The 26,771-nt window shown below is 49.7% G+C and overlaps 1 protein-coding gene across 1 annotated transcript; it reads left to right on the top strand.

Moving 5' to 3' along the window:
• The first annotated feature begins 308 nt into the window (after positions 1-308).
• Positions 309-26,771, top strand: GFI1B (growth factor independent 1B transcriptional repressor). The gene is made up of 7 exons (XM_054998119.1): positions 309-430; positions 12,392-12,523; positions 14,223-14,372; positions 19,652-19,890; positions 20,716-20,853; positions 24,057-24,222; positions 26,070-26,771. Exons 2-7 carry the CDS (start codon positions 12,403-12,405, stop codon positions 26,246-26,248), a joined length of 993 nt encoding a protein of 330 aa, XP_054854094.1. The 5' UTR covers positions 309-430; positions 12,392-12,402; the 3' UTR covers positions 26,249-26,771.

Raw genomic sequence — 26,771 nt, forward strand, 5'->3', positions numbered from 1 at the left:
ACCCAAATATGGCCCTGTCAGTATCTCCAATGAACACTCCAGCTGGAAAGAAAGCTCAAAGAGGCCAGCCCCAACCGTCTGTTGGCTTCTGAGTCCTCCACTCAAGCAACCTGACAGTTGTTTCAAGTTTGCAAAGTCCTGGGAAGTTTTGATAAGCAAATACTGCCCAGGGTTTGGCTTGCTCATTGGCTGCTTGCTCAGCACCAGATTTTGACACAAATAATCTGATTGAAAAATCAGGGAGGGGAATGGAGGCAAAGGAAGAAGAAAAGCGAAAGGGAGGGAGAAAGAGAGAGGAGAAGTAGAGATACCAGCAGACAGCCGGAGGGTGCAAAGAAGTGTCCAAGCAGGAGAGGAGAGCAAAGGGAACAGTCCCCAAGGGACAGCTGGGAAAATTTCAAGGCTCTGCTGATCACAGTGCTGCAAACAGGTGACTTCTTCCATCACCTTTTTAATTTAAAGAATTAATACATGTTTAACTTCATCCTTCTGATATAACAAAGGGATATAGCAAAGGTGGATTTTGTACTGAAACAATCAAAGATCTGGAAACATTTCCACACAAGAAGATTTGTGGATCTCTTTCCTGGGAAGTTTTGAACAACAAATTTTTTTACAGGTATCTCTTGACCATAGTTTTGGATGGGTGTGTGTCTGTGTGATTCAAGTCCTTTTTCTGTTCCACAAGCTAAAATAGGTACAGTGTGATGGTCTGCTTCAGCGCCAGGTGCTAGTTCTACATACACAAACAACACAATAAGAAAAAAGCAGGACCCAAATGGGTTAAAGATGGTCAGGGGTTTGGAAAACAAGTCCTATGAGGAAAGGTGGGAGAAAAGGTGGGCGTGTTGAGCCTGGAGAAAAGAAGATGAAAGGAAGCTACAATCCTGTTCTTCAAAGATCTATAGGAAAAGTTCTCAGCTGTTCCAGAGGCCAAGACTAGACCTCATGGGCTTAAGATAGGAAGAGTTTGGATGAATGTTACTAGGAGAAAGTTCCCAGCAGAAATAGCAGGTTCACAAAGGAACCATTTATCAGGGAGGGGGAGGCTTTCCTTTTCTAGAGGTCTCCAAGGAGCCATTTTGCCAGGGATGCGCTAGCATTAGGCTTGCCAGCCTCCAGGTAGTGGCTGGAGATCTCCCAGAATTACAACTGGTCTCCAGGCTAAAGAGATCAGTTCACCTGGAGAAAATGGCTACTTTTGGGGGTGGACTCTATGGAATTATGCCATGCCAAGGTCCTTTCCCTCCCCAAAGCCCACTTTCTCCAGGTTTCACCCCCCAGATCTCCAGGAATTTCCCAACTTGGAGCTGGCAACCCTAACTAGCGTTGGATTGCAGGGACTAGAATTTGAGGACAGGAGGTTTTTGGAAAGAGAGTTGAATAGTTTGAGAGAGGTTTCGCTTTGGAGATATTACCGCCAGTGCTTTCTTCCAAGACTAGGAGATTATTTGAAAGTGGCTTTGCAGCTTGGACTGTGAATGCTCATTCCTCTTTTGCCTCTGGTCCAACAGCTTTTGCAGGCTTTGGAAACAACAGGAAAACTTGCCGCCTAGTTTGCCAGAAGTGAAATTGGGATGAGTAGCCCCTTGCTGGCAGCAATTCCTCTTTCAAGTTCCCTTCTGCTCCCGGGGGAAAGGAACCCACTGCCTGCAGCCACGAGCACTTTGCCTATAGCGGAGCATCAGCTGCAGTCTCTTCTGTTCCGCTCAGCAAGACCTAAAAGTGCAGCTCACAGCCAGGCGTGATACCTGTTATAAAGGTGCAATACAGCTCCTTTGAAAAACTTGGATTAGTTCTTAACAGTACAATTTGAAATGTATTTTTGCAGATGCAAGTCTCATTGAAATCTATGGGCTTTTGTTCTTCTCAGTGTGTTTGAGGACTGGTGGTGTCTTGATGGGCCATGATGACACCTTCATGCCTTCAATAAGCAGCGCTTCGCCAGGTGTTGCTGTCCCTGTATGACCCTAGCATTATTTTTCTGCCTGCAGTGAATATTGGGTAGGTTTATTTATTGCTGATAGCCAAAGGCGGTGGCAATCTTAAAGTAAGAAATGACAGAAATTAAAAATAGAATAAAATTCCAGACCCCAAACCATAACAAAAATTAATAAAGTTTAAGTTTCCTTTCCGTAAAACAAATTGCCCTACAATGAGTTTGAACAATTTACTACCTACAGCTTTGGCCCAAATTTTCTTAGTCTCCAGTGCACAGAGAGAAGCCACATGAACAACCGAAGGGCCTACGTTGGATAAAAAGTAAATTTTTTTCTCCGCCTCTGTGCTCCGGATTAAACAGGTCAGCATAGCTGTGATAAATTTATGTCTAGATTCAGAGGATGATACAGAAATATTTCTCCGATGTGGCAGAGATATATTTCTCCAACTCAACCGACCTTGGTTGCCTTGGTTTTCTATTTGACCATCAAAGACACTCGCGAAACTCTCTAGGAAGATGATTTGTTCCAAGTACAATAGTTTTTTGTATCCACTTTGCAATGTTGGCTTCATTTAAATGTAGGCATCATTCCATGAGCAGAGAGAACATAAGGAATAATTACTCTCGTTGCTTCCACAGGGAGGTATTGTGCATTCTCCCACTTCGTGGGGTTTTCCCTGCTTCACTGTGTTTTTTCTCAAACCTGCTTGGGTACGACCTTTCCTGAAAGATCAGACTCCTAGCAGGTTTGAGAAAAGTGTAAATGAGGGAAGGTGCGGATTTCTGTGTCTTCTCCGGCACACATCCAGCCCCGTTTCCCCACGAGCACCACTGGCAGTGGACTTTTTGGCCAGCTGTTTTTAATTTACTAGTAGATATATCACGATGGTGTCTTCTTTACATTACAGCAATATACTGACTAACATTTTTTTAGAGCCAATAAAAAACACTCCAATGGCAAGAGGGAAGGGCAGGAATGATCTGCATGAGAGGTTACCACAAGCAATACTCCTAGATGGAATCGATCGTTAAAAAGTTTCTATAGTCATGTAGAGCTGTTGCAAATTTTTAATACTTGGAGAATTATTTATTTTTTTTATAATAAAGATTTTTATTGGGTAGGTTGACATACATATTCCATAGTACATAATATAACTATAATTACCCCTTTATGTGTGTGTGTGTGTGTGTGTGTGTGTGTGTCCACCCCTTCCCCCTCCCCCTTTTCTTTTAAGACCCCCAACAGCACAATAACCTCTTTATTTCTTATCATTGTCTCTGTTCTAATATTTGTCCCTAATATTAAAGGTAAAGTTCATATATGATCTCTATAAATTTTAGTAGTTGTCCAAAGACCACAGTTGTCCTCTCACGTTTCCAAATAATTTTTAAACTTTCCCCAATCATTTAGAAATTCACTTGGATTTTGTTCTTTCAACTTTACCTGGAGAATTATTGTCATTGTCGCTGTTGTTGTTATTTCAGCACTGTCAGTGTATATTAACTGTTTAGGCAAGCAAGGAAAAGAGCCACATCCCCTACAACTTAAAAATTATTTATTTATGTAACTGTTTATCTCCCGCCTTTCCTCGTGGCTTGCAAACTTATATCAACTCAGATCTAGTGCATATTTCCTCCTCTGATGGGTGGCTGCTCTCCAGGTCTCAGAGATGCAAAACTGAATTATTTGAAAGGGCTTTTTAATCCGCTAGGGAGGGCTGTATTGTAGGGAGGGGGTCTCAAAGAGTTGCTTCACTTATGAGTTAGGGACCATAGACTTCACCACTATGTCGCCTTACATACTATCGGTTGCTTTAAGTATGACTCCACTGGGTTGTTCTATGTTGTCAACTGTCAGCCCTAGAATTGCTTACGCTCTGTTTCAGCATTTCTTCAACTCTGTATTGGATTCTTGCTAATGTTATGTCTTTGTAAACTTGCAGTTATTTACTCTATGGCATTGTTTATTGAAATGTCCTTGATATTGACTGTAATCGCACACTACATAATCCGCCTTGAGTCTCAGTGAGAAAGGCAGTCTATAAGTGACATAAATAAATAATCATCAGCTGCAAGAGGTCCTTTTTATTGAGATACTGTAAGTGGACCCGGAGGCCTTCTGCCTGAAGAAGAGATGCTTTTTCTGCTGAGCTACAGCCCCTCCCCATAAAGCTTCATAATGGGAAGAGATGTCCTCAGGTACGCCTGAAAGCTTACCAAGCAGGTAAGCATGCTGGGTGCCTAAGAACAAAGAACAGTAATGCCAAACAGAGATAAACCTCAGAAACTGTAACTTCTGATATGCCCACATAGTTTGAAAACCACCTTTCAAAAAAGGGGGCTCCCAGAGGCAGCTCACAATGTTCAGTTAGAAGAATACGAAAAACTAGGGCAAAAATCCAATGCTAAGGTTTCACTATTCCAAGGGAGATTTAGGATGACAACAGAATCCAATAGTACCATCAAGGACTGTTCTGGCCAACTAATGTAAGTCTAACTGCAACAGCCAAATTAATTTATTTATTTATCTATCCACAAACACAAAATTATAGACTCAAGGTGGTTTACATAGTGTAAGTCAATTGGACATCCAACGAACAATGCAATAGTGCTTGGAATGCATAAAATTTGAAAAATTCAAGCAGAAACCTGCTATGGTGCTAAGGCAATAATGGATTGCCACCCCAGGGTTGGGAAATTCCTGAAGATTTGCCAGTGGAGCTTAGGGGGGGGAAGTGTTTGGAGAGGGACTTTGCTGGGTATAATGTCATAGAATCACCCACAAAGCAACCATTTCCTTAGGGGAACTGATCTCTATAGTCTGTAGGGTTGCCAGGTTCCCTTACCCTCCTGGCAGGAGTGGGGGAGACCTGGATCTTACCTCCTTCTTGCCCTCTTTCTTTTTAATGTGACATCACTTCTGGTGAGGTCCCTGTGCAGGCACAGGGGGCACACCTGCTTCACAGCAGGCCGATTTGGGGCTCAAACGGGCCCAATTCTGTCTGTTTGGGACCCAAATCAGCCTGCAGCGAAGTGCAGGAGTGATCCTAGGGTGTCATGATGACGTCAGTGACATCACTGCACCGCCCCAGGATAGCACCTGAGAGGCCCGTCCCCGTGCGTTCCTCCCTCTCCAGCCAGTAAGTGGAGTTGGGGGGTGGAGGGTGAAAGCGGGGGATCCCTGCCCCCACTGGGGGAATGGGATCCCTAACAGTCTGGAGATCAGTTACAGTTCTGGGAGATTTCCAGGTCCTACCTGGAGGCTAGCAACTCTACTTCCAAATGAAGTCTTCCAGCGGTTTCTATGAGAGACTGATGGAGTTAGAGTCTTTTGCTGAGGAGATGGCTGTCTCTGAGAACATGTCGAGCATCTAATCAGGTACAATCAATTCCTATTAATGAGCTCCAGTTTGAGGTTCAAGCTCTCTCTGGCTGTTCTCTGGCCACAAGGCTAGACAGCTCCAGCAGGCACCTAAAGACACAAGGGCTTGCTCGACTACTTAGTGGGGAGAGGGAGCATTTGGAAATGCACAGATAAAATGCTCCAGGGTCTTCAAGCAACTAGGTCACAGGCTGCAGTGATGCCCCTTAAAGCTAGGAAAGCTCCCGGGTCACAGTGAAAGTTCTCCTGCACCAGCCGCACTGAGAAGGCTGAGGGTCCCTCCGTTTCTTTTAGGCAGGACTTGTGCAGAAGAATGGCTAGGGAGTGGGTGGGCCAACGTTCCCAAATTCATCTGGGCTGTGGTCTCCTCCATCTTTGCCAGGGCTTTGCAAAATTCTGGGCTGCTTTGATAGCAAATGGGGAGGGGAAGTGAAAAAGGAAGGAACCCGTCTTGCCTCTCATCAGAGCTTTTTTGGAGGGGGAAAGAGGTGGTGGAACTCAGTGGGTTGCCAGCACAGGGGGCAACTCTTGGCGGAAGGTGGTGCCCCTGGTACCACATGTGCATGCGCAAAGTGCACGCATGCTCCCAGGGCCAATGACGTCACTTTGGGTCAGCTGGAACAAGGGGGGAGTTTTTAAAAGTTTAAATCACCCATGGTGAAAATGGTCACGTGGCTGGTGGCCCTGCCCCCACCAGCCACGTGACCATTTTCAAGAGGTGCCGGAACTCCGTTCCACCGCGTTCCAGCTGAAAAAAAGCCCTGCCTCTCATACTGCCCAAACCTGGCAACCACCCACTGGGGAGTTTATGCTCAGAGCTGATAACTCGAGCACTTTTCTTGCTCTATGTAAATATTGGTTGAGTTTCTCCTTCTCCTGGGTCATGTATGTGACTGGAGGTGAGTGGGGCTGATTTCTCCTTGGGAAGAGAATGGGTGTCTGGAGCAAGGAAGAAATGTCTCCCCAATCTCTAGCCCCTTGCTTAAGGGTTTTCCAATTGCAGGCCTTTGTTTCCCAGCCCATAATTCATTTGTATGGAGGAAGACAGAGAAGAAGACACAACTGACCTCAGGTGGGGTGGGGTGGATTGTGCTTTCCTTTGAGGGGATTCTCAGTCAATCCCTAGTATTCTCTCCCAAAGGAGAGAAGAGCCTTGACAGGAAGAAAAGGTGGCAACCCTAGTCTTGAGAAATACCACAAGCCACAGAAGGTTGAAGCACTCCATGCAGGGCTTTTTTCTGGGGAAAGAGGTGGTGGAACTCATTGGGCTGTCAGCACAGGGGGCAACTCTTGGCGGGAGGTGGTGCCCCTGGTACCACATGTATGCGCACAACGTGCACGCATGCTCCCAGGAGCGCACAATGACATCATTTTGGGACAGCAGGAACAAGTGGCAGGGGGAGTTTTTTAAAGTTTAAATCCCCCTCGGAGAAAATGGTCACATGGCTGGCAGCCCCGCCCCCTGATCTCCAGACAGAGGGGAGTTTAGATTGCCCTCCGCACCACTCGGCAGTGTGGAGGGCAATCTCAACTCCCCTCTGTCTGGAGATCAGGGAGCGGGGCCACCAGCCATGTGATCATTTTCAAGAGGTGCCGGAACTCGGTTCCACCACATTCCAGCTGAAAAAAAGCCCTGACTTCATGTAACCTGGCTATGGGAACTGAGAAAGAGATGTTTAACATAACACCCATCTTGAGAAGTTCTGAGACCCCCAGGATGTGTTTCAGAAATGATCTCCTGGGGTGGGGTCCAGAAGGCATATCGCATCGCTCATTATACAGCGGATAACTGTTTGTCGCTGATAAACCTTCGTTCACACTGTGCTGCCTGCGATAGCATCTTTTCTCACACACAATCTGTGCCCTCAAGTTTCTCACATTTGGGCAGGGATTAATTTAATTTAATTTAATGTTTTGCTTTTCTAGCCTGCCCTCCCTGCGAGCGGGCTTAGGGCGGGTAACAACGTTCATAATATTACAACAACATAAAATACAATATAAAATCAATAATACAATACAAGATATAAAATTAAAACCAAATCCAAGTGGCAATGTGTGATGTTAATACACCTCATTAGGAATTCATTCGGGTAGAAAGGACAGGTTGCAGACGTCTCAGCTAAACAGCGAACCAAGGCCACAGCGGAGAAGCCCAAACCACACCCACTATTATAGGCCTGGCGGAACAGCTCCATCTTACAGGCCTGGTGGAACTGTAACAGGGCCCTAGTCTCGACGGAGAGAGAATTCCACCAGGCCAGTGCCAGGGCCAAAAAGGACCTGGCCTTGGTTGAGGCGAGGCGAATATCCTTGGAGCCAAGGACCACCAGAAGATGTTGGTCGTTTGAACGAAGGGCCCTCTGGGGAACATATGGTAAGAGGTGGTCCCATAGGTATGTAGGTTCCAGCCCATTTAAGGCTTAAACTTGACCCGGAATTCAATCGGTAACCAGTGCAGCTGGCCCAGGATGGGTCATATATGTATCTGAACTGGCGTCCCAGTGAGGATGTGTGCTGCTGTGTTCTGGACGAACTGGAACTTCCAGATCAGTCTCAAGGGCAGCCCTACGTAGAGCAAGGTACAGTAGTCTAATCTGGAGATGACTGTTACTTGAATCACTGTAGCCAAGTGGCTGGTCAAGAGGTAGGGAACAAGCTGCCTGATCTGCCAAAGGTAGAAAAACGCAGCTCTGGCAACCGCTGTGACTTGGGCCTCCATTGACAAGGAAGCATCCAGGACCACACCCATGCTCCTCACCACTGGCATAGGTACCAATGATGCTCGGTCCAGGGCTGGGAGCCATATTCCCAACCCTGTCGACCCCCAGCTCAGCCACAGGACCTCAGCATTTGTAGGGTTCAAATTCAGTCAGGCCAACCAGAACTGTACCCTCTTGGTTGTGTGCTAGAACTGGAGAATGCAAAGCCTGAGCGTCATCCTGGCCACAGCTGGGGCCTAAGACATCACCATGCACTGCAAGGTGTACCTACACTGTGCTGCCCCAGGAAGCTGCAAACTTCAGTAAAAGGTCCTTGGAAGGGTGCACAGGCAATGCATGACCACCAGTGAGTCCAAGTAATGCTCAAATCCTCAGGTCACCTTACCAGTGGACCCACTCGAATCTGAGGAGGGCAAGCAAGATGCAGCAGAGCACAGATTCCACAACATATCTAGGAGAGGCGCCAGCATTCCCTGCCCTTGGCACATGCTCAGAGGCATTCATCCCTGGATGCCTGACTTTTGTAAACAAAAGGTGCATGAACCCACAGTATGGGTCCCAACCAGACAAAGTTCTCGCCGTTTGTCTCTCAAATACCCATTCAGGAGCCCAGTTCAGTTCCTTGCTACCTGACTGAACTGCAAACCAACAAAGCCGCTCTCTAGAGAGCCAGATCACTGGCCCTCAAGTAGGCTTGCCAGCTTCCAAGTGGGGGTAAAAATTCTCCCAGAATTACAACTGCTCTCGAGATTACAGAATATAGGAGAATATAGGAGTCCAGTAGCACTTTTAAGACTAACCGACTTTATTGTAGCATAAGCTTTCGAGAACCACAGCTCTCTTCGTCAGATGCATCGTCAGCTTTCAAGAAGCACAGGTCTCTTCGTCAGATGTATCAATGCATCTGATGAAGAGAGCTGTGCTTCTTGAAAGCTTATGCTACAATAAAGTTGGTTAGTCTTAAAGGAGTTACTGGACTCTGCTATTTTGCAACTTCAGACTAACAGGGCTAACTCCTCTGGATCTGTGACCCTGGCAGCTTTTGGGGGGGGTGTCCCTCCCCACATACTGCCCTCAAATCTCCAGGGATTTCCCAGACCAGAGTTGGCAACTCTACCTTCAAGCCAGTGCTGTTCACTCAGCCCCCCAAAGCTTGAGATATTTTTTTCCTCTGCAGCCATTCTGAACTGGAGATCGCCCCTGGGGCCCTCTGCATGCAAAGCCTCCATCACGATTGTTTTAAAAGAGACAGGAAGCCATTTTCTGTAGTACTCTCAAAGCAACTTTCAATGTGCCAGTTTTAGGGCAAAATGGCATGTTACATGATGGGGCAATCTGCTATGGGATTCTCTCAACACGGAGCCACAGAAGACTGCTGGGGAGCATGTTAACCCCTCCCTATACACTGTACACCTTTATTTAGATATTTATACCCCATTTTTCTCCCAATGGGGAGCCAAAATGCTTGCCACATCATCCTGCCGTTCTCCTTTTTGTCCTGTCTACAATAACTCTGTCAGGTAGGCAGGTAGGTAGGTTAGGCTGAGATCAAGTGTCACCCACTGAACTGTTATCATCTGCCTCATGGAGAGAAAATATCAGGGGGGAAGCCAAAGGGATGTTGCACGGGGACACCCTCTCAGTGCGGCAGCCATAACTTGTGTGTGAGTTAAAGCAACTCTCATGTGCATATTTCTGTTCAGCTGTCCTGGCAGAAAGAAATAGAACCAAGATTGAGTACCTGTTTCCCAGTGCCGGATATATCAGAGCTGTTTTTCACTGTTATTGCACTGAGCCATTCAAATGACCATGCAAATTACAGATAACTGGGATTGCCTTCCAGTGCACCCTTGATTGCATTACTTGCATTCAAGGGTGGGGGGCACTGGAGGGGGTTTACTTGAAGGAGGCAAAATGCTGGGATTAGTGGTTGGACCCAAGGGTTCTTGCTTTCCTGGGATCTCGCTGAGCACGAAGGGTCATTTGATCTGCAGGCGATCACCTATGGCTGCAGCCAATGAACAGAAATTAGATGCCTCCAGATTTCTACACAGAAAAAAGGGAGAGGAGCATGTAGCGGTGAGATTTCCCCCCCCCCACTTGCCAGCTGGCAACTCTGCAAGTGGCAGGAGGTTCCAGGGGTAGCCTTTTAGAAGGACAGCTTCTCTGGGAGGACAGAATCTAGAGAGTTCTTGTGTTTTTGTAGTAGACAGTTAGGAATATATAGGATGGGAGGGAGGGGAGCAAGCAGGCACTCAAGCTACCCTCGAACAGCCCAGGAGCTGCTTCTGTCAGCCAGTCCTCTTATGTGTGGGGACAGATGAAGCATTTTGTGGCACGGAGGTATATTTCCGTCACCAGCAAAATAACAGCCCCTGTTAAAGGGTGAGTTGGCAGCTCCACTCAGTGGTGAGAGCAATGCAGCATGCTCTCATGTACGGTCCCCTCACCTCTGTCTCCCTGTGCTGTAGCCCTTGAGGCAACTGGCCACTTGTAAACTCCTGGGGCCAGGCACACTGAGAACTCTCCCCACCCAGAACCCAGCGGTGCGCTGAGATTTGCAGCTGCTGGTCCCATCTCTGCCAGTGGTAACAAATAATACCAGCAGAACCCCCAAGCGGCCACTCACTTGCACAGCCATCTCCTCATTTCCTCACTTCTTACTATTGCTTGTGTTCCAGGAGGGCTTCCAAAATATTGTAGATCCAAGTTCCTCCAGGAACTAACCTGTCCTTTGTTGCTGGATCTAAAAATAAGGGAACAGAATGAGGTGGGAAATGCCCGAGGGAACAGAATGGACTGTGCTACTTCAGTCACTTGGCTAAAGGCCAGAAATTAAACCCGCTGCAAGCAGAAAGTTAGCACATCAGGGATTTGGATGAGCCAGAACTTTCCCACTGGTTTTCTAGGTTTCGATTTGCGGGAATGGTTACATGGAGAACTATTTAAAAATTATGTTCTTTGCTTGCAAGCTGAAGATGTCTCCATTCCACCACTCCAGGGCTCTAGCAGTTCATCCCCCCTTATTCCGCTGTAAGATATGTATTCACTGAAACCTCAGTGATTGGCCAAAATTATTCTGTCTTCCAAAAGGAACATGATACTCAGAAGAAGTAAATGGGAGGATACACAGAGGGGAGCATCTTGAAAGGGACAGTCTAGACCCATAATTTGCAGAGCAGATGCGTGCATAGCATGTGAGCTGAACTATGCTCCCCTCATTCCTTATAGTCAGGGCTGGCAATAGGTTTGGGGGGGGGGCTGGAAGACATCCTCCAGGGCACCCCCCACAGCAGCTCCTCTTCCTCCCCCCCTTCCTTTGAGTGAAGTTCCTAGCAGTCAGGCAGGCAAGCGGGCCAAGGCTTGGAGGCGAGCAGCTGCCCAGCGGGAGAGCATGCCGTTCGGTCCCTTCCTGCATCTGGCTGAAGAGGGAGGAGGAGGAGCTGGTGCTGTGGGGCAGCACTGGAGGCGGAGGGGCCCATGAGGAGGCCCACTTCTGCTTCTGCTGCGCAGCGATCAGTCAGCGGTCGCTTACAGTTACTCCTCCCATCATGACTGGGGGGGAACCACACTGTCCTCTGGTCTTTTCTAGAATTCTAGTAGCTGAATTAACACTAGAAGCATCTTTCACTCAGACAACAGAATCCCCTGAGTGGAGTCTATCACTTGTGCTGCTGCATGAGTTGCTGATCTGAGCATAACTCCAGTGTAGAGACATTGTAGATAACCTTCTCTGAGAACAGATCGTTCTGCTCCGTCTCTCTCCATCTGGCATGACTGAACAATGCAGTTACATCCAATGCAGATGGATCAAGATGGGCAGTCATGTTAGTCTGTCTGTAGCAGTAGAAAAGAGCAAGAGTCCTGTAGCACCTCGAAGACTAACAAAATGTGTGGTAGGGTATGAGCTTCTGATACGGTATCTGAAGAAGTGAGCTGTGTCTCACCGAAGCTCATACCCTATGACAAATTTTGTTAGTCTTAGAGGTGCTACTGGACTCTTGCTCTATCCAATGCAGAGACACGGCAGAATTTCTGCCCCGCCCCCCACCAAAGTGGAGATGTAATGGGAGGAGACAGGCTAGCACTATGAATCATGCAGAGACGCAACAGGCAGCCCCCTCTCTGAATGACCATTTTGGATTCATTAGGGCACATTAGCAATTCTCCCACAACATGGTAATAGACACCAGAATTACTGTTTTAATGAATGAGGCTCGAATACAGTTTATCAGCAAATGGGGAATAAACTATTAATTTTAATAAGCAGGGCAGGGGGAATGTTAGCAGTTTTTTTATTCCTATCTTACGATTCCCTACCCAACTTTCTGGATCTCTGTCCATCAGGTAAATGGAAAATGCCGCGGTCTTTCTTGGTCAAGAGTAAGAAGGCCCATTCGCATCACCCGTACCGTTCGGTGGATGATGACCTTCTTGTGTCCGTGTGGGATCCTACCGCAGCAGCGCCCTGTTCCGGTGGTACGTCAGAAGATTTGCCAATGGCGCCACTCTAGTTATGCAGAGAGAGAACCTCCCATTCCCATCCTGCCTGTTTCTGCTAGGTGTAAACACATCTGCCTGTATCTTCCATTCCGCTGCGTCCCCCAGGCTGTGTCTGTGATAGACAGAGGAATCTTACACCAAGAATCCCACCCAACCTGTATGCATTTGCCTCTGTTTTGCATAATATGTAGGGAGTTCTTAAGGAAGGGCAAAAACAGCTGGAAATAAATGCTGACACGCACACAGAGAGTATCCTAAGATCTCTCCAGTACCACTGCGATGAGAAAATTGCACGGCTGGAACAAGAGCTGAGAGTGTCAGAATTCTTCGTCCCAATTCCATGCCTGCCTAGTGGAATAGCTGAACTTCCCAACCCTGGGGAAAAGGGGGACACTCAGCTCCAGGGGCTTGTCAGTGCCAGTGGCTGCAGCTCAACGCAGACAGGCTCATGGAGGATAGGTCTGCCAATGGCTACCAGCCATGATAGATAAATAGAACCTCCACATACAGAGGTAGTATACCTCTCAATACCAACTACTGGCGAGGCAAGAGACCAGGTGAGTTGGCAACTCCACCCAGTGGTGAGAGCAATGCAGTATGCACTCATGTACGGTCCCCTCACCTCTGTCCCCCTATGCTGTAGCCCTTGAGGCAAATGGCCACTTGTAAACTCCTGGGGCCAGGCACACTGAGAACTCTCCCCACCCAGAACCCAGCGGTGCGCTGAGATTTGCAGCTGCTGGTCCCATCTCTGCCAGTGGTAACAAATAATACCAGCAGAACCCCAAGCGGCCACTCACTTGCACAGCCACCTCCTCATTTCCTCACTTCTTACTATTGCTTGTGTTCCAGGAGGGCTTCCAAAATATTGTAGATCCAAGTTCCTCCAGGAACTAACCTGTCCTTTGTTGCTGGATCTAAAAATAAGGGAACAGAATGAGGTGAGAAATGCCCGAGGGAACAGAATGGACCGTACCATTTCATTACTTTGTTAAATGCCAAAAATTAAACTCACTGCAAGCAGAAAGTTAGCACATCAGGGATTTGGATGAGCTAGAACTTTCCCACTGGTTTTCTAGGTTTCGATTTGTGGGAATGGTTACATGGAGAATTATTAAAAATGATGTTCTTTGTTTGCAACCTGAAGGGGTGCACTCCATTCCATCCCTCCCCCCCCCCCAGGTTCTAGCAGGGTAGAGGGGGGGCGGAATGACCCATATCCTTCTTCAAAGTTGCCAAATGCCTCTGGCTGCCCCTGCTGGTGAAGGAGTGCTGGATTAAATAGGCCTTCAGTCTGGGAAACAAGATTTCTTCAACTCTTCAGTGGCTTTAAGTTCATCATGGCAGTTTGAGGTATTTGGCAGACCCACGCAAGGCATGTCACGGCTGTCAGCTGGATCCAAACCAAGCGGCTGCAGGACTGCTCCAGGAGCCTTGCTTGGGCCCAGCCGACAGCCGTGTGAGCCCAGGAGGGGATGCCACTCCTGTGCTGCTTATGGCTGAGAGCCCCGGCAGGGCAGCAGCTTCCTCCTCGCTGTACTGCCCCAGGCGGTCCTGTGGGTGTCTTGGCTCTGCTGCCACACTTGGCTTCGGCTCTTGTCCACTGGTGCTGCCAGGGTCAGTCAATCCTTGTTGATCAGAGGAAACTGACTGCCATTCTGTTCTGATTGCTCAGCTGCAGGTGCCAGAGACCCCTCAGAGGCCTCCAGTAGCACAAGTGAGCGAGACTTCTCTCCTCCTGAAAAGACAAATGCCCCTGACGAAGCCACGAAAGAAAACATCTCTGCTCATGGCATGATGCCTGCGTTGGAGCCCCCAGCTCCAGGTAAGCGACAGTTGGCCACAGAGTTTAACTGAAGGCCGCTGTTTTCAAGGCAGGGGCTCGGAGCCCTTCCATACTCCCTACCTCATAACTTATTAGTTTTAAGCAGACTACTAAAATGTCAAAACTAGACCACATTTAAACAGCTGCGAAAATCAACCACAACCGCATAAAACTTTGTAACTCAAAGAGTGATGGGTTATTAGATTATCTTCTAATAAAAGAGGTAATGTCTCCATATAATCTATATTTTGGAGCAAAGGGAAATTAAAAGATTCCTAGCCTCAGAAAAATAGCTTCATTCAAAGGTGACATGATATAGAATGTCCATGCTACCTATACCACAGTCGCATACTCTCTCAGAGCTAGACCAAACGAGACGAATTACACGAAGACGCTCGAGTGATGGGAGACGCACTGTTAGCCGGGAAGCGTCGTTTGAATTTCACCTCTCTCTACAGGGCGAGATAGCTCCTCAGAGGATTTGTTAATTTCACTTGTCTTTAGAGCCAGCAAAGATGCTTCTCAGAGGGTTTGTTACTAATTCACAGAGCCTTTGGGGAGGCAAAGAGGAAATTAACAAACCTTCTGAGGAGCAATCTAGCCAACTCCATAGAGAGAGGTGAAATTCAATCTATGCTTCCCTTCACTTGAGTGTCCTTGTGTAATTCATCTTGTGTGGTTTAGGTCTCAGAATATGGTACCCTACAAGACCTCCCTTGCAGAACTCTAGACGGTAAGGCACTTAGGCTTGCCACCATAAAGGCACACCTATACCGAGGCACAGTCAAATACGAGCAATAGAAGCTGACCAGATGGAAGAATACCTACAAACTGAGGAGAGCAAACATCCTGCTCTAGAAACTGTGCTGTTGTACGTAAAGGTGCAAGCACTGAGTCATTACTGACCCATGGGGGGACGTCGCATCATGACGTTTTCTTGGCAGACTTTTTACGGGGTGGTTTGCTATTGCCTTCCCCGGTCATCTACACTTTACCCCCAGGAAACTGGGTACTCATTTTACCGACCTCGGAAGGATGGAAGGCTGAGTCGACCTTGAGCCGGCTACCTGAACCCGGCTTCTGCCAGGATCGAACTCAGGTCGTGAGCACAGCTTGGGCTGCAGTACTCCAGCTTACGACTCTGCGCCACAGGGCTCTATAGTCATATCTAAATAAATGGTTCTTAATCACGCTCATAGCTTCCTGTCTGGTGGCTGAATAGAGGAAGTCCAAGGAAAGATTAAGGAGCTGAATTTGTCGCTCTACAAGTTTATCCCAATGGGAAACAAGAGTCTTCTCCAAGCAAGCCAAGGTGGCCCTCTTGGATGTCAAAGTGTATGATTTTAACTTTAAGAGAAAAAGCCTTCATCCAAGCCCAAGCTTGGCTTGCTATACAAGTTGGAATTCCAGAGATGGAATTTAGGAATTTAAGGAGAATTGAATTAAAGGACTCCCCTATTTCATCAATCCAATACCCGCTGCATATAAACTTTGCGTGGCCAACTTGATGTTGAAGAGTTTAATGTCAGCTGGTCTATACTAGCAGCAGAAGTGAGTGGTAGATTCCTGAGATGGTAATATGAATCGTACTACTTTGGACTATTGACAGGAGATATCAGTTTTGGATGCTCTTTGTGTGTGTGTGTATGTTTTAAAAAACCTCGCGCGAGAAAACGTGATATTTCGCGTTTTCCGTGCGACGACGCGCAACGTTTCAGCATGGGGAGGGCCGTCTGGAATCGGCCCTGGGCAAAGCTCACAGGGAGGAACCAAGTCTTAAACAAAGTTGCGCTCACCCCATCTGGGGCTTGGGCCACCCACTAGTAGCAACTGCTGCTCCTGCCTGATCCGTCTGGGGCCCGGGGCAGGCAGCCACCTCGCATGGGTCAAGGTCTGCCCTTTGCTTGGACCCCAGTAGGAAATGGCAGTTATTCTGGGCCCCCATCTAGTACTTTTGCCCTGAACCCCAGAATCACCAAGACGGCTCTTGAAAAAGCTTAGGCTTGAGGCTGACAATAATAACATTAGATTTATATACTGCCCTTCAGGACAACTTAACACCAAGAGCGGTTTACAAAATACGTCATTACTAGGAACAAAACCCATTGTGGGGGAAAATACAACAGGCTCTAGAAAGGGGAAAGAGGGCAGGCGGGCATTCCCTCCTCTTCTGTCAATGATCCCAGCTGGATGCAGGCAGGGGTGGCAGGCATGGCCACCTCCTCTGCGCCTGATCCAGGATGTGCAAAGGGGAGTGGGCATTACCTCTCGCTCCTCACCTGATCCCGGCTGGGTGAAGGGGGCGGGCATTACATCCTGCCCTGTGCCTTATTCAGTCCAGGTGAAGGGGCGGGCACTGCCGTCTGGTCCTCGCCTGATCCCGGTGAGTAAAAGGGGGGCAAGCATTGCCACCTTCTCCTCGCCTGATCCCAGCCTGATGAAGGGGGGCGGGCATTACCTCCTGCTCTGCACTTGATTCAGGCCAGGTGAAGGGGTGGGTGGGCATTTCATCCTGATCCACGCCTGATCCTGGCTGGGTGAAGGGGGGTAGGTTTTGCCATCTGCTCCATGCTTGATCCCAGCTGGGTGAAGGGAGGTGGGCATTACATCCTGCTCTGTGCCTGATCCAGTTCAGGTGAAGGGGGCGATCACTGTTGCCTGGTCCTTGCCTGATTCTGGTGAGTAAAGGGGGCAGGCATTGCCACCTGCTCTGCTCCTTATCCCAGCCTGGTGAAAGGGGGCGGGCATTACCTCCTGCTCTATGCCTGATCCAGGCCAGGTGAAAGGGGAGCGGGCATTTCCTCATGCAACACTCCTGATCCCAGCCAGGTGAAGTGAGCAGGCATTGCCACCTGCTCCCTGTCTGATCCTGGTCAGGTGAAGGGGAGGTGGGCATTGCCACCTGTTCTATGGCTAATCCCAGCCATGTGAAGGGAGACGGGCATTACCACCTGCTCCTTGTCTGATCCTGGCCAGGTGAAGGGGAGGTGGGCATTGCACCTGCTCTATAGCTAATCCCAGCTGTGTGAAGGGAGGTGGGCATTGCCGCCTGTTCTATGGCTAATCCCAGCCGTGTGAAGGGAGGCGGGCATTACTGCCTGCTCTGCACCTGTTCCTGTCTGGGTGAAGGGTGGTCAGGCATTGTCTCCTGTGCCTGATCCAGGCCAGGTGAAAAGGGGGCGGGCATTTCCTCATGCTACGCTCCTGATCCTGGCCAGGTGAAGGGGACGTGGGCACTGCCACCTGCTCTACGGCTAATCCCAGCTGTGTGAAGGGAGGCGGGCATTGCCGCCTGCTCCGTACCTCTTCCTGGCCAGGTGAAGGGTTGTCAGGCATCGTCTCCTGCTCTGTGCCTGATCCTAGCCAAGTGAGGGGGGGGGGATGTACATTGCTGTTTGCTCCTCTCCTGATCCCATCTGGGTGAAGTTGGGTGGTGGGCATTGCCCCCTCTCTGCTCCTGATTTGAGCTGGGTGAAGGCGGGGGTTGGGCATTGCCACCTGCTCCATGCCTGATCCTGGCCTAGGCTTTCCACCATTTCGCGCTTTCTGAAGGTCCGGCTGCCTCATCTGGGATTCCCTCCAAAGAAGCACCCTCTGGGGGTGCACCGGGGTAGGAAGTGAGTTGTCTTGAATACACTTAGCCTTTTATATAGTAGGATTATCCCCACAACAAAACACCCTGGGAGGTGGGTGGGGCTGAGAGAGCTCCTAGGAGCTGTGATTGACCCAAGGTCACCCAGCTAGCTTCAACTGGAGGAGTAGGGAATCAAACCCGGTTCTCCAGATTAGAGTCCCATGCTCTTAACCACTACACTAAACTCACAAGAAAATCAAAACATCTGATTATCAATATATCCAGTTCTCACCATGGTTCCATCTGTGGATGCTTCAGTCCAGAGATTGGGTCCATGAAGACGAGTCCTAGGTGTGCAGAAAAATCTGAAAAAAATACCAAAAAAGTCCAGATAATAGAAGTAGTGCCTGTACCTGTAAGAATGAATGCCCCCGTAACTACCCTTATCGTTGCTAGGTTTGGGTCAGGAAAAGTCGGGGGAGGGCACCCGAGTCCACTTCTGCTCCCCTCTTTCCTACACTGGAGGGAGGACTTAGGGCGGTCAAGCCAAGCAGCAACCACGGAGCAACTTGCTGCCAGGTGTGGTGTTGGCTATCAGATGACGTAATGCCAGTCAATGTGACTGGGCCAAGCAGCAGTCCCTGCACAACTGGTGTGACTTGGCCAGGCCTAGCAGTAGCTCTCTCGCAACTCACCTGAGCAGTTTGGCGCCATCATGTGACTTTTGCAGCCTGCTCAGACTTTTCCCAAGGAGAGGCTGCCAGGGTAAGGGAGGAGGAAACGGTGACAGCCCAGCGTGGTATAACAATTATAGTGTGAGACTAGATCTGGGAGACCCCAGTTCAAATCCCCACACAGCCATGGAAGCTTACTGGATGACCTTGAGCCAGTCACTCTTTCTCAACCTAATCTACCTCACAGGGTTGTTGTGGGGATAAAATTGAGGAGAATGATAGAAGCTGCTTTTGGCCCCCATTGGGGGAAAAGGGGGAATATAAATGAAGTAAATAAATATAAGAAACATAACAAATAAAGCTGAAGTTCGGGGGTAGATAAAAGAAAGGTGGGTGGGTGGGTGGGGAGGTGAGAAACAAGCAGAGAGAGGGAAGAAGACATGGGGGCTGCCAGGAAGAGAGAAAGAAGGAATGTGGTGGCGAAGGGGATATTCTCCTAGATTTCTGCAAACGATGCAAAACTGAATTATTCATAAAGGCTTTTGTATTGTAGAAAGGGGCTTTCAGATGCTTCGCTAGTGAGTTAGGGACCATAGACTTCACCACTTTTAAATATCTGCTCCTATAAGCTACTTGTGCTTCAGGTTGTATAATGTCAGCTCTAGAATCGCTTATGTTCTGTTTCAGCATCTTTTCAACTCTTGGCATTGTTTATGGAAATGTCCTTGATATGGACTGTACTAATCTCACACTGTGTAATCCGCCTCGAGGTTCAGTGAGAAAGGCGGACTACAAACAAATAAACAAACAAACAAACAAACAGGGAAAATGACTCATGCAAGTCCTTGCTGGTTCCCTGCTTGTTTTTACTGTTTGTAAATTGCAGTTACACCAACTGTCTGAAACCCTACGTTACACTTTTAAAAAAGCATGTTAAACAGCCACTCAGTGACAGTATGCCCATAAAAAACCCAATGTTAAAACTAGTACAACACCATAGAATGATTTTTTTCCTCCTTATCCTGCCCCAGCACTGAAAACTGATGATGCTTGTAGCCCTCTGGCGAGCAGGGCCTCCTACTACAAGGCAGGTTTCTCGTGGGATGCCTTCTGTTCACCATACAGCTACCGGCCAATGTCTTCTGCCCTTCTGGAGCGCCCCATTAGCTTGTACGGCAGCCACCTCCTCTCGAGCATGGAACCTCCTCTCGATTACAGCGTGCGCTACTCGTCAGACATGGAGACCTACCACTGTGTGATATGCAGCAAAGTGAGTCAGTTACCCAGAGGCCTTATGCTCCAGTTGTTACCCAAATAGGTGGTCTCCTTGTGAACTGGGGGAATTAACATACAAGGAGAAGCAGCATGACGGGGTGAATAAGCGAGGTTTCTCCACCAATGTATACCAGGATCGTTTGTGCTGGGAGGGGATAGGGACCCGGGAACCCTACTCCCCAGGCTCCACCCCCAGATCTCCAGGAATTTCCCAACCCAGAGTTGGCAACCCTATTGCGGAGGGAACTCTGTAGGGATGTGCTTCCATAGAGAACCCACACGCCGAAGCGGCCCCTTTCTCCAGTAGAATTGTAGTCTGGTGATCAGTTTTAATTCTGGGAGAACTCCAAGCTCCACCTGGAGGTTGGCAATAAGGATTGCTAGTTCCTCCCTGGGAAGTTCCCGGAGATTTGAGGGCACGGCCTGCAGAAGGGGAACCTGGGGAGGGATTTCATCTGGATTCAATGGCATGCATCAAGTCTGCCCTCTGAAGCTGCCACTTTCTCCAGGGGAACTGGTCTCGGCAGTCTGGAGATCAGCTGAAATTCTGGGAGAACTCCGGGCTCCACCTGGAGGCTGTCAACCCTGTTGGGAACCGTAGCAGTGGCTGTGGGCTTGAGAAAGGGGATAGTATAAATGTGTCCTTGTTAACCTCAATGAAATGTTGGAGGGCCTGCTGTAAACAAACTCCACCAGCTCCATCAATGCTCAGTCGACTTGCTTCCTGCAAAATCTGCTTCCAAATAAACATGGAATAGGCAGGAAGTGGAAGCACCATTGTTTGAAAAGTGGCCACTTCGGTTTGTTTTGTTTTTAACAGATATTTTCCACACCTCATGGTCTGGAGGTCCACGTCCGAAGATCACACAGCGGCACTCGGCCTTTCGCTTGTGAGGTCTGCGGCAAAACTTTTGGGCATGCTGTGAGCTTGGAGCAGCACAACAACATCCACTCTCAGGTGGGCTGGCCAGCAGGGAGGCCTCTAAGGCCTGCCCTCTCCCCATCAAACGGTCCTTTATGGGCATTTCTACAAGGGACCACGTTTTAAATCTCGGACTCCCCTGGTCAGCGACTGCATTTCTTGGTCTTGATCCCAACCCAGGATCGCTGGGTCCCTCTAAGCTCCTGGCAGGAGGCGAGGGGGCCTGGCACTTACTTTGTGCTGGGAGTGTGTTGTCCTTTGTGTTCCCAGTGCATACGCGATGATGTCACTTCCAGGGGTGACATCATTGCACCAGATGTGCCGCTCTGCATGGGGCCAATTCAGCCTGTTTGGGGCCAAAATCTGCCCCAAACGAAGCATGGGAGAATTTGCACGGCCAGCACAACGACGTCACCCCCAGAAGTGATGTCATTGCACCCCTTGGGAATGTGCGCACTGTGCATGTTCCTGGGGTGCCTGCAGGGGCTGGGCAACCTCCAGGGGGCTTGCCATCTCCCTCTGATCATTGGCATGGCAGTGAGCAAGGAGGCAAACTCCTGAGAGTTTGCCTGCCACTGGTGGGCACCTATCCTAATCCCAGTGGCGTAACATGGGTTTGGAGTGTCTGGGGCAATTCCCGAGCTTCACGATGACATCTGCCATGGCTCCTGGGACTGCACGATGACGTCACTGGAAGTGACTGGAAGTGACGTCATCGTGCAGGGTGCAGGAGCGCTACTGCGATTTGGGCCGCTCACCTCCCCACCCTAACAGTCACCCATCTGAGGCAGCCGCCCGCACCACCGCCACCTGCTCAGTGCACTCCTCAGCTGCAGGACGGTCAGCTCAGCGCCCAGCGAGTTGGCCACCCATCGGTAGCAGCCAGCCAGGTTTGCCACGGGTGGTCTACCATGGAGCACAGGCTGTCCTCAGTGCAGCACCCTGTGGCGTCCCCACCCCCAATTATGCACCCTGGGCAACCACCCCTCCTCCCCCACACTACGCCACTGCAACCCCTGGCCCTCAAAAAAATGGTCTGGCAATTCCTGTCACAGAAACAATTCCTTTGATGCCACTTGAAGCCCAGGCAGGGTTGCTCTGGGGAACAGCTTTGGCCCAATCACTCCCAGATGTTGATACTGATTTTAGCTCTCAACTAAAAACTATGCAGAATGACAAGGGGGTGGAGTTTAAATTCAAATGATAGTCCCTCCCTGGACACACGGTCCTTTTATGAAGTCGTGGCAGATATATGTATTTCTCCTCCTGCGAACAAACCTGCTTTTAAAGTACTCGTTGTCAATTGCTGCTGGCAATTGTTTGTCCACCCAGGGTGAAGGTGTCATAAATAGGATGTTGATGAACAGTGCAGTCTCTGTAAGGGAAGTGAAAGGCTGCTTTGGCTGAAAGAAAACCCTCTCACAAGGCTGAGAGATTAAAGTAGCTGCACTGAGGGAATGCAGCAAGGGTGTTAGGTGGGTAGGAGGTTGATGCTTAGAAGGACCAGGCCCTCAGAAGCGAAGGGGCATGCAACCAAAATAGAAGGGTGATGGGTAGGAGGCACAGTTTCCAGAGTCAGGAAATTCCTGGAAACTTGCAGGCAGGTCCTGGGGAGGGCAGAGTTTGGGAGAGGGGAGGGAGCTCGGCAGGAATGTGGGGAACTAATCCTTGAAGTTGGGAGCTCAGTTGTAATTATAGGCAAACTCCAGGCCTCACCTGGAGGTTGGCAACCCCAAGCAGGAGGCACAGGCAAGGAGGCAGGGGAGCTGGCCCTTGGAGGCTGAAAATCTCCCGTTGAATCTACGAAGCTACCTCAACCAGTCTGAAGTTCAGTCCATCTACCTCAACATGTATTCTGACTGGTAGTGGCCCTCCCAATGCAGGGACTGAACCTGGGAAAAGGGAAGTATGTGCTTTACCATGGAGCCATGGTCCCTCCCCATTTGGACCTTCCTCCCTTATCAGAGAGTCTCTCTACATGTTACTAAGTACCTAGGGACGCTCAAGTGAACCGCATTTCATGTGTGCCCCCCCTCCAAATTTCCATGCACTCACTTGCACAATCACACTTCAGTTTGCTCCCCACCAGTTCCATATCAGTTCCTCCTCAACTGCTAAAAGTATCCCAGTTTCCACATCCATTCACTGAAATGCAGATCTTGACACTGTCTCACATCTTAAAGAAATACAAATTGGCAATTCAAAGGATCCTACAGTACTTGTTCTCACAGCAAAAACAGAGCTGAATTGGCGCTTTGCCCTCCAGAATAACTTGCAGGTGCAGTCACATAAAGGGAGCTCCGTGAAAGTGGCATTCACATGCGCGGTGCAAGGACATCCCGCACATGAATTGAGGACTACACATACAATCCTGCACTTGAGCATCCCTAGGTACTTTCTAATGTGTAGAAAGACTCAGAGTTTACTAGGGTGACCAGCTGCAGGTGGGAGAGGGGGCAGCTCCCTATAGATATAATAGCTGTGCAGACAAAATAATTCTTACAAATGGAGCTTGTCATGCGTGGACAATAAAAGTGGCACGTTCCAGAATTCCCTCTTCTACCCCCACTGTTGAAGCCCTGCTGTTCTCCATGGCAGGGCCGGATATACGGTTGCCAGCACCCAGGGCAACCGTAGTCAGGCTCTACGCGCGCGCATAGCACGCGTGTGCTCCTGTCGTTGCGTGATGACATCACTCCCGTGATGTCATCACGCTGGGGCGCCCCCCGCCCCCGCAGCAAGCCGGCTGTCCCGGCGCGCCACGGAGCTGGCGGCAGTGCGAGTGGCTTGGAGGCTGCCAGCACCGTTCACCTGCCCCGCAGGACAAGGGGAGGCCAGCTTGCCGCGCGCCCCTTGTCCTGGGGAAAGGCGAACGGCGCGGGTGGCTGGGAGGCCACCTGCGCTGCCTTTTGCCTTTCCCCAGAACAAGGGGCACACGGCAAGCTGGCCGCCCCTTGTCCTGGGGAAAGGCAAAAGGCAGCGCGGGTGGCTGGGAGGCCACCCGTGCCATTCGCCTTTCCCCAGGCGCGCTCCCGGGGCTTGCAGTGTGCTCCTGGGGCTGGCAACTGCGCCCAGCACCCCCTCTTTGTTGGCACCGGGGGCAGACTACCCCCCTGCTCCTCCCCGTCGATCCGGCCCTGCTCCATGGCAGCCAGCCACTCTGCGGCTGAGGGTGTTCTTCATCGCTCCCTTTGCAGACGATGATTCCAACACCCTCTGCTGATCTTGTGTTCCCTCAGGAGAAAAGCTTTGAATGCAAAATGTGTGGGAAAACCTTCAAGCGGTCCTCCACCCTGTCCACCCACCTCCTGATTCACTCAGACACGCGGCCATACCCCTGCCAGTACTGCGGAAAGCGCTTCCACCAGAAGTCAGATATGAAGAAGCACACCTACATTCACACAGGTGAGGAAGGCACAGAGCATGGACACGTGAGGAGTTCGTTGTGGGCATGGGCCTGATATAAAACAGACCTCCCAACAGCAGCAGCAACCAGAAAATAGGGGCAAAATGTGAGGGTTGTCATTATGTTCTTTTTGTAAGGTTCCTTTGCTTTTAAGGTGGCTTACAGAAGATAACTTTTAAACACTATTCTGCTCTGGGACTTGACCTGGGTACCCCAGGCAAGCCTGATCTCCTCAGAGAAGCTAAGCCAGGGTCAGTCTTGGTTAGTGATTGGATGGGAGACCTCAGCAATGGCAAAGCACCTCTGTTAGTCTCTTGCCCAGCAGGTGTTGCCCAGCATCATTTATGGCACTTTACTTTTTAAAAACGGTCAGTGATCTGTTTTTATGGTCTATTTATGCTGGGTTGGGTATTTGATGCTGGATTTTAATTAGTATCTGTTCATGTTTTATTTTCACTATTTTTATTTTGAAAGCTGCCTGGGACAGGGTCCTGGAGAGGCAGCATAAAACTTTCTAAATCAATAAACAATCATAATAAAACACAATCCGACAGCCACAGGACAGGTGGAAATTCAACAGAACTCTTGGTTATGAGCCGTCCACTTCAGCTGTCTCCTCTCGATTGGCCAGCCAGTCCCCACCCTGAACTTCTCATTGGCTCTGCTCCCTGGTGCTGCAAGTAGAGATGTGTCAATTGACCATTTGGCCAAGTTGCTATGCAGAAAAAGGTCTGGAGACGAGGAGAGGTTATCCCACTCCTGGTTTAACCTACTGTTACGTTGACAGGTATTCCAAACTATAATGTGCATACAGAGTTCAGTTAAGTATTGCTAACTGGACTGCAATATCCCTGTCCAACTCCATTTTAACACTGTGATCTGAAAAGCTAGTCAAGTCCACCCATCATGCACTGCGGGGGCTGGGCTTGGACACACTTATGGGTGCTGTGAGCCCAGGAAGGGATGCCCGTCCCCTCCTCTGCTGTCGATGGCTGTGAGGAACTGAGCCCCTGGGCTACGTCAGCACATTCCTCATCGTGCCACCCCAAAGCCATCGTAGGGCTGCCAACTCTGGATTGGGATGTTCCTAGGGATTTGGGGGGTGGGGCCTGGGGAGAGCAGACTTTAGGGGGGGCAGAGAGCTCAACAGATTTGTGATTCCGCAGAGTCCACCCTCCAAAGCTGCTGTTTCCTCCAGGGGGACTGGTCTATGTCGCCTGGAGATCAGGGCCGTTTTCACACTGCTTACCAGCCAGAGAACATCACGCCAGGCTCCCGGAATGACAGCGTCTTCCTAAATCTAAATCACAGAATCACAGAGTTGGAAGGGGCCGTATAGACCTTCTAGTCCAAGCCCCTGCCCAGTGCAGGATCAGCCTAAAGCATCCTTGTTCCTGGCGCGATTTCGCGCAAGAACTGCTGTTCTCATGTGTAATCGTGCCAGGAAGACACTGTCGTTCCGGGAGCTTGGCACGATGTTCCATGGCCGGAAAGCTGTGTGAAAACAGCGCAGTTCTAATTCTGGGAGAACTCCAAGCCCCACGTGGAAGCTGGGAACCCAACATCATTTGGTGGCTTGGCCAGAGAACTGGCCCCGTCCTGGATCTGCTTTTGACACAGCAGGTTGTCTGTCCTGAGTGCCACCACTCAAAGGGCCAACATCTTTGAAATCTAAATTTGGCATCCTTCATGTTGCGGTGTGTGTGTGGGGCGGGGGGGGGGGGGAACGTATTCTGATGTTTCCCCCTTCTTCTGAAAATAGTCATTTGGGGGTAAAACCCATACTGATTTTAAAAATAAAGGGAACAAAGGATGTGTCTTGATTGCTTTCCTTCTTCCTGTCCAGGAGAGAAACCGCACAAGTGTCAGGTGTGCGGGAAAGCCTTCAGCCAGAGCTCCAACCTCATCACGCACAGCCGCAAGCACACTGGCTTCAAGCCCTTCAGCTGCGAGCTCTGTGGGAAAGGCTTCCAGCGGAAGGTGGATCTGCGGCGCCATCGGGAGAGCCAACACAGCCTCAAGTAAGGGGGGCCCTCTCCCTTTGGAGCCCACCTACTAAGAGACTGAGCCTGCAAAGCCCGGAGGAGGCCCACAAGGCACCTTCATCCTCCTCAGCAGGCCCAGCTGAGAGGGGGGAAGAAGCACCCGGACGAGCCTTGGAGAGCGATTGTGTCGGCCCCAGTCAAGAAGGCCTCGGGCACAGGATGTCCACCCCACCCCCTTGCAATCCCCTTCCCACCTGTTTCCCCCTCTCCTGCTTGTGACTCTTCTGGTGAGAGCAATTTGTGACTTCCTTGCCATTCTTTTTAGCCACAGTGATGCCAGTGGGTTGAAAAGGGGTCACTTGTATGTTGCAGGGGATTCCAAGCCGATTGCCCAGGGACCTGGACAAGGCAGTGGGCAGTCCTTTCCTACTGCAAGATTGCCAACTCCAGCTTGGGAAATTCTTTGAGATTTGGAGGTGGGGTTTGCAGAGAATGGAGTTTTGAGAGAGATGCCATACAGTCTTCTGGTCTTAGGACCGTAATAAACATAAACATACAGTCTG

The sequence above is a fragment of the Eublepharis macularius genome, chromosome 14 (assembly GCF_028583425.1).
Source record: "Eublepharis macularius isolate TG4126 chromosome 14, MPM_Emac_v1.0, whole genome shotgun sequence".
NCBI lineage: Eukaryota > Metazoa > Chordata > Lepidosauria > Squamata > Eublepharidae > Eublepharis > Eublepharis macularius.

What these genes read in the sequence shown, in the direction of transcription:
- GFI1B (XM_054998119.1), top strand. Translation starts at nt 12,403, where the DNA reads ATGCCGCGGTCTTTCTTGGTCAAGAGTAAGAAGGCCCATTCGCATCAC. An exon ending in AGCAGCGCCCTGTTCCGGTG is followed by an intron (nt 12,524 to 14,222) that starts GTACGTCAGAAG and finishes CTGATTGCTCAG; the next exon opens with CTGCAGGTGCCAGAGACCCC. An exon ending in GCACACCTACATTCACACAG is followed by an intron (nt 24,223 to 26,069) that starts GTGAGGAAGGCA and finishes CTTCCTGTCCAG; the next exon opens with GAGAGAAACCGCACAAGTGT.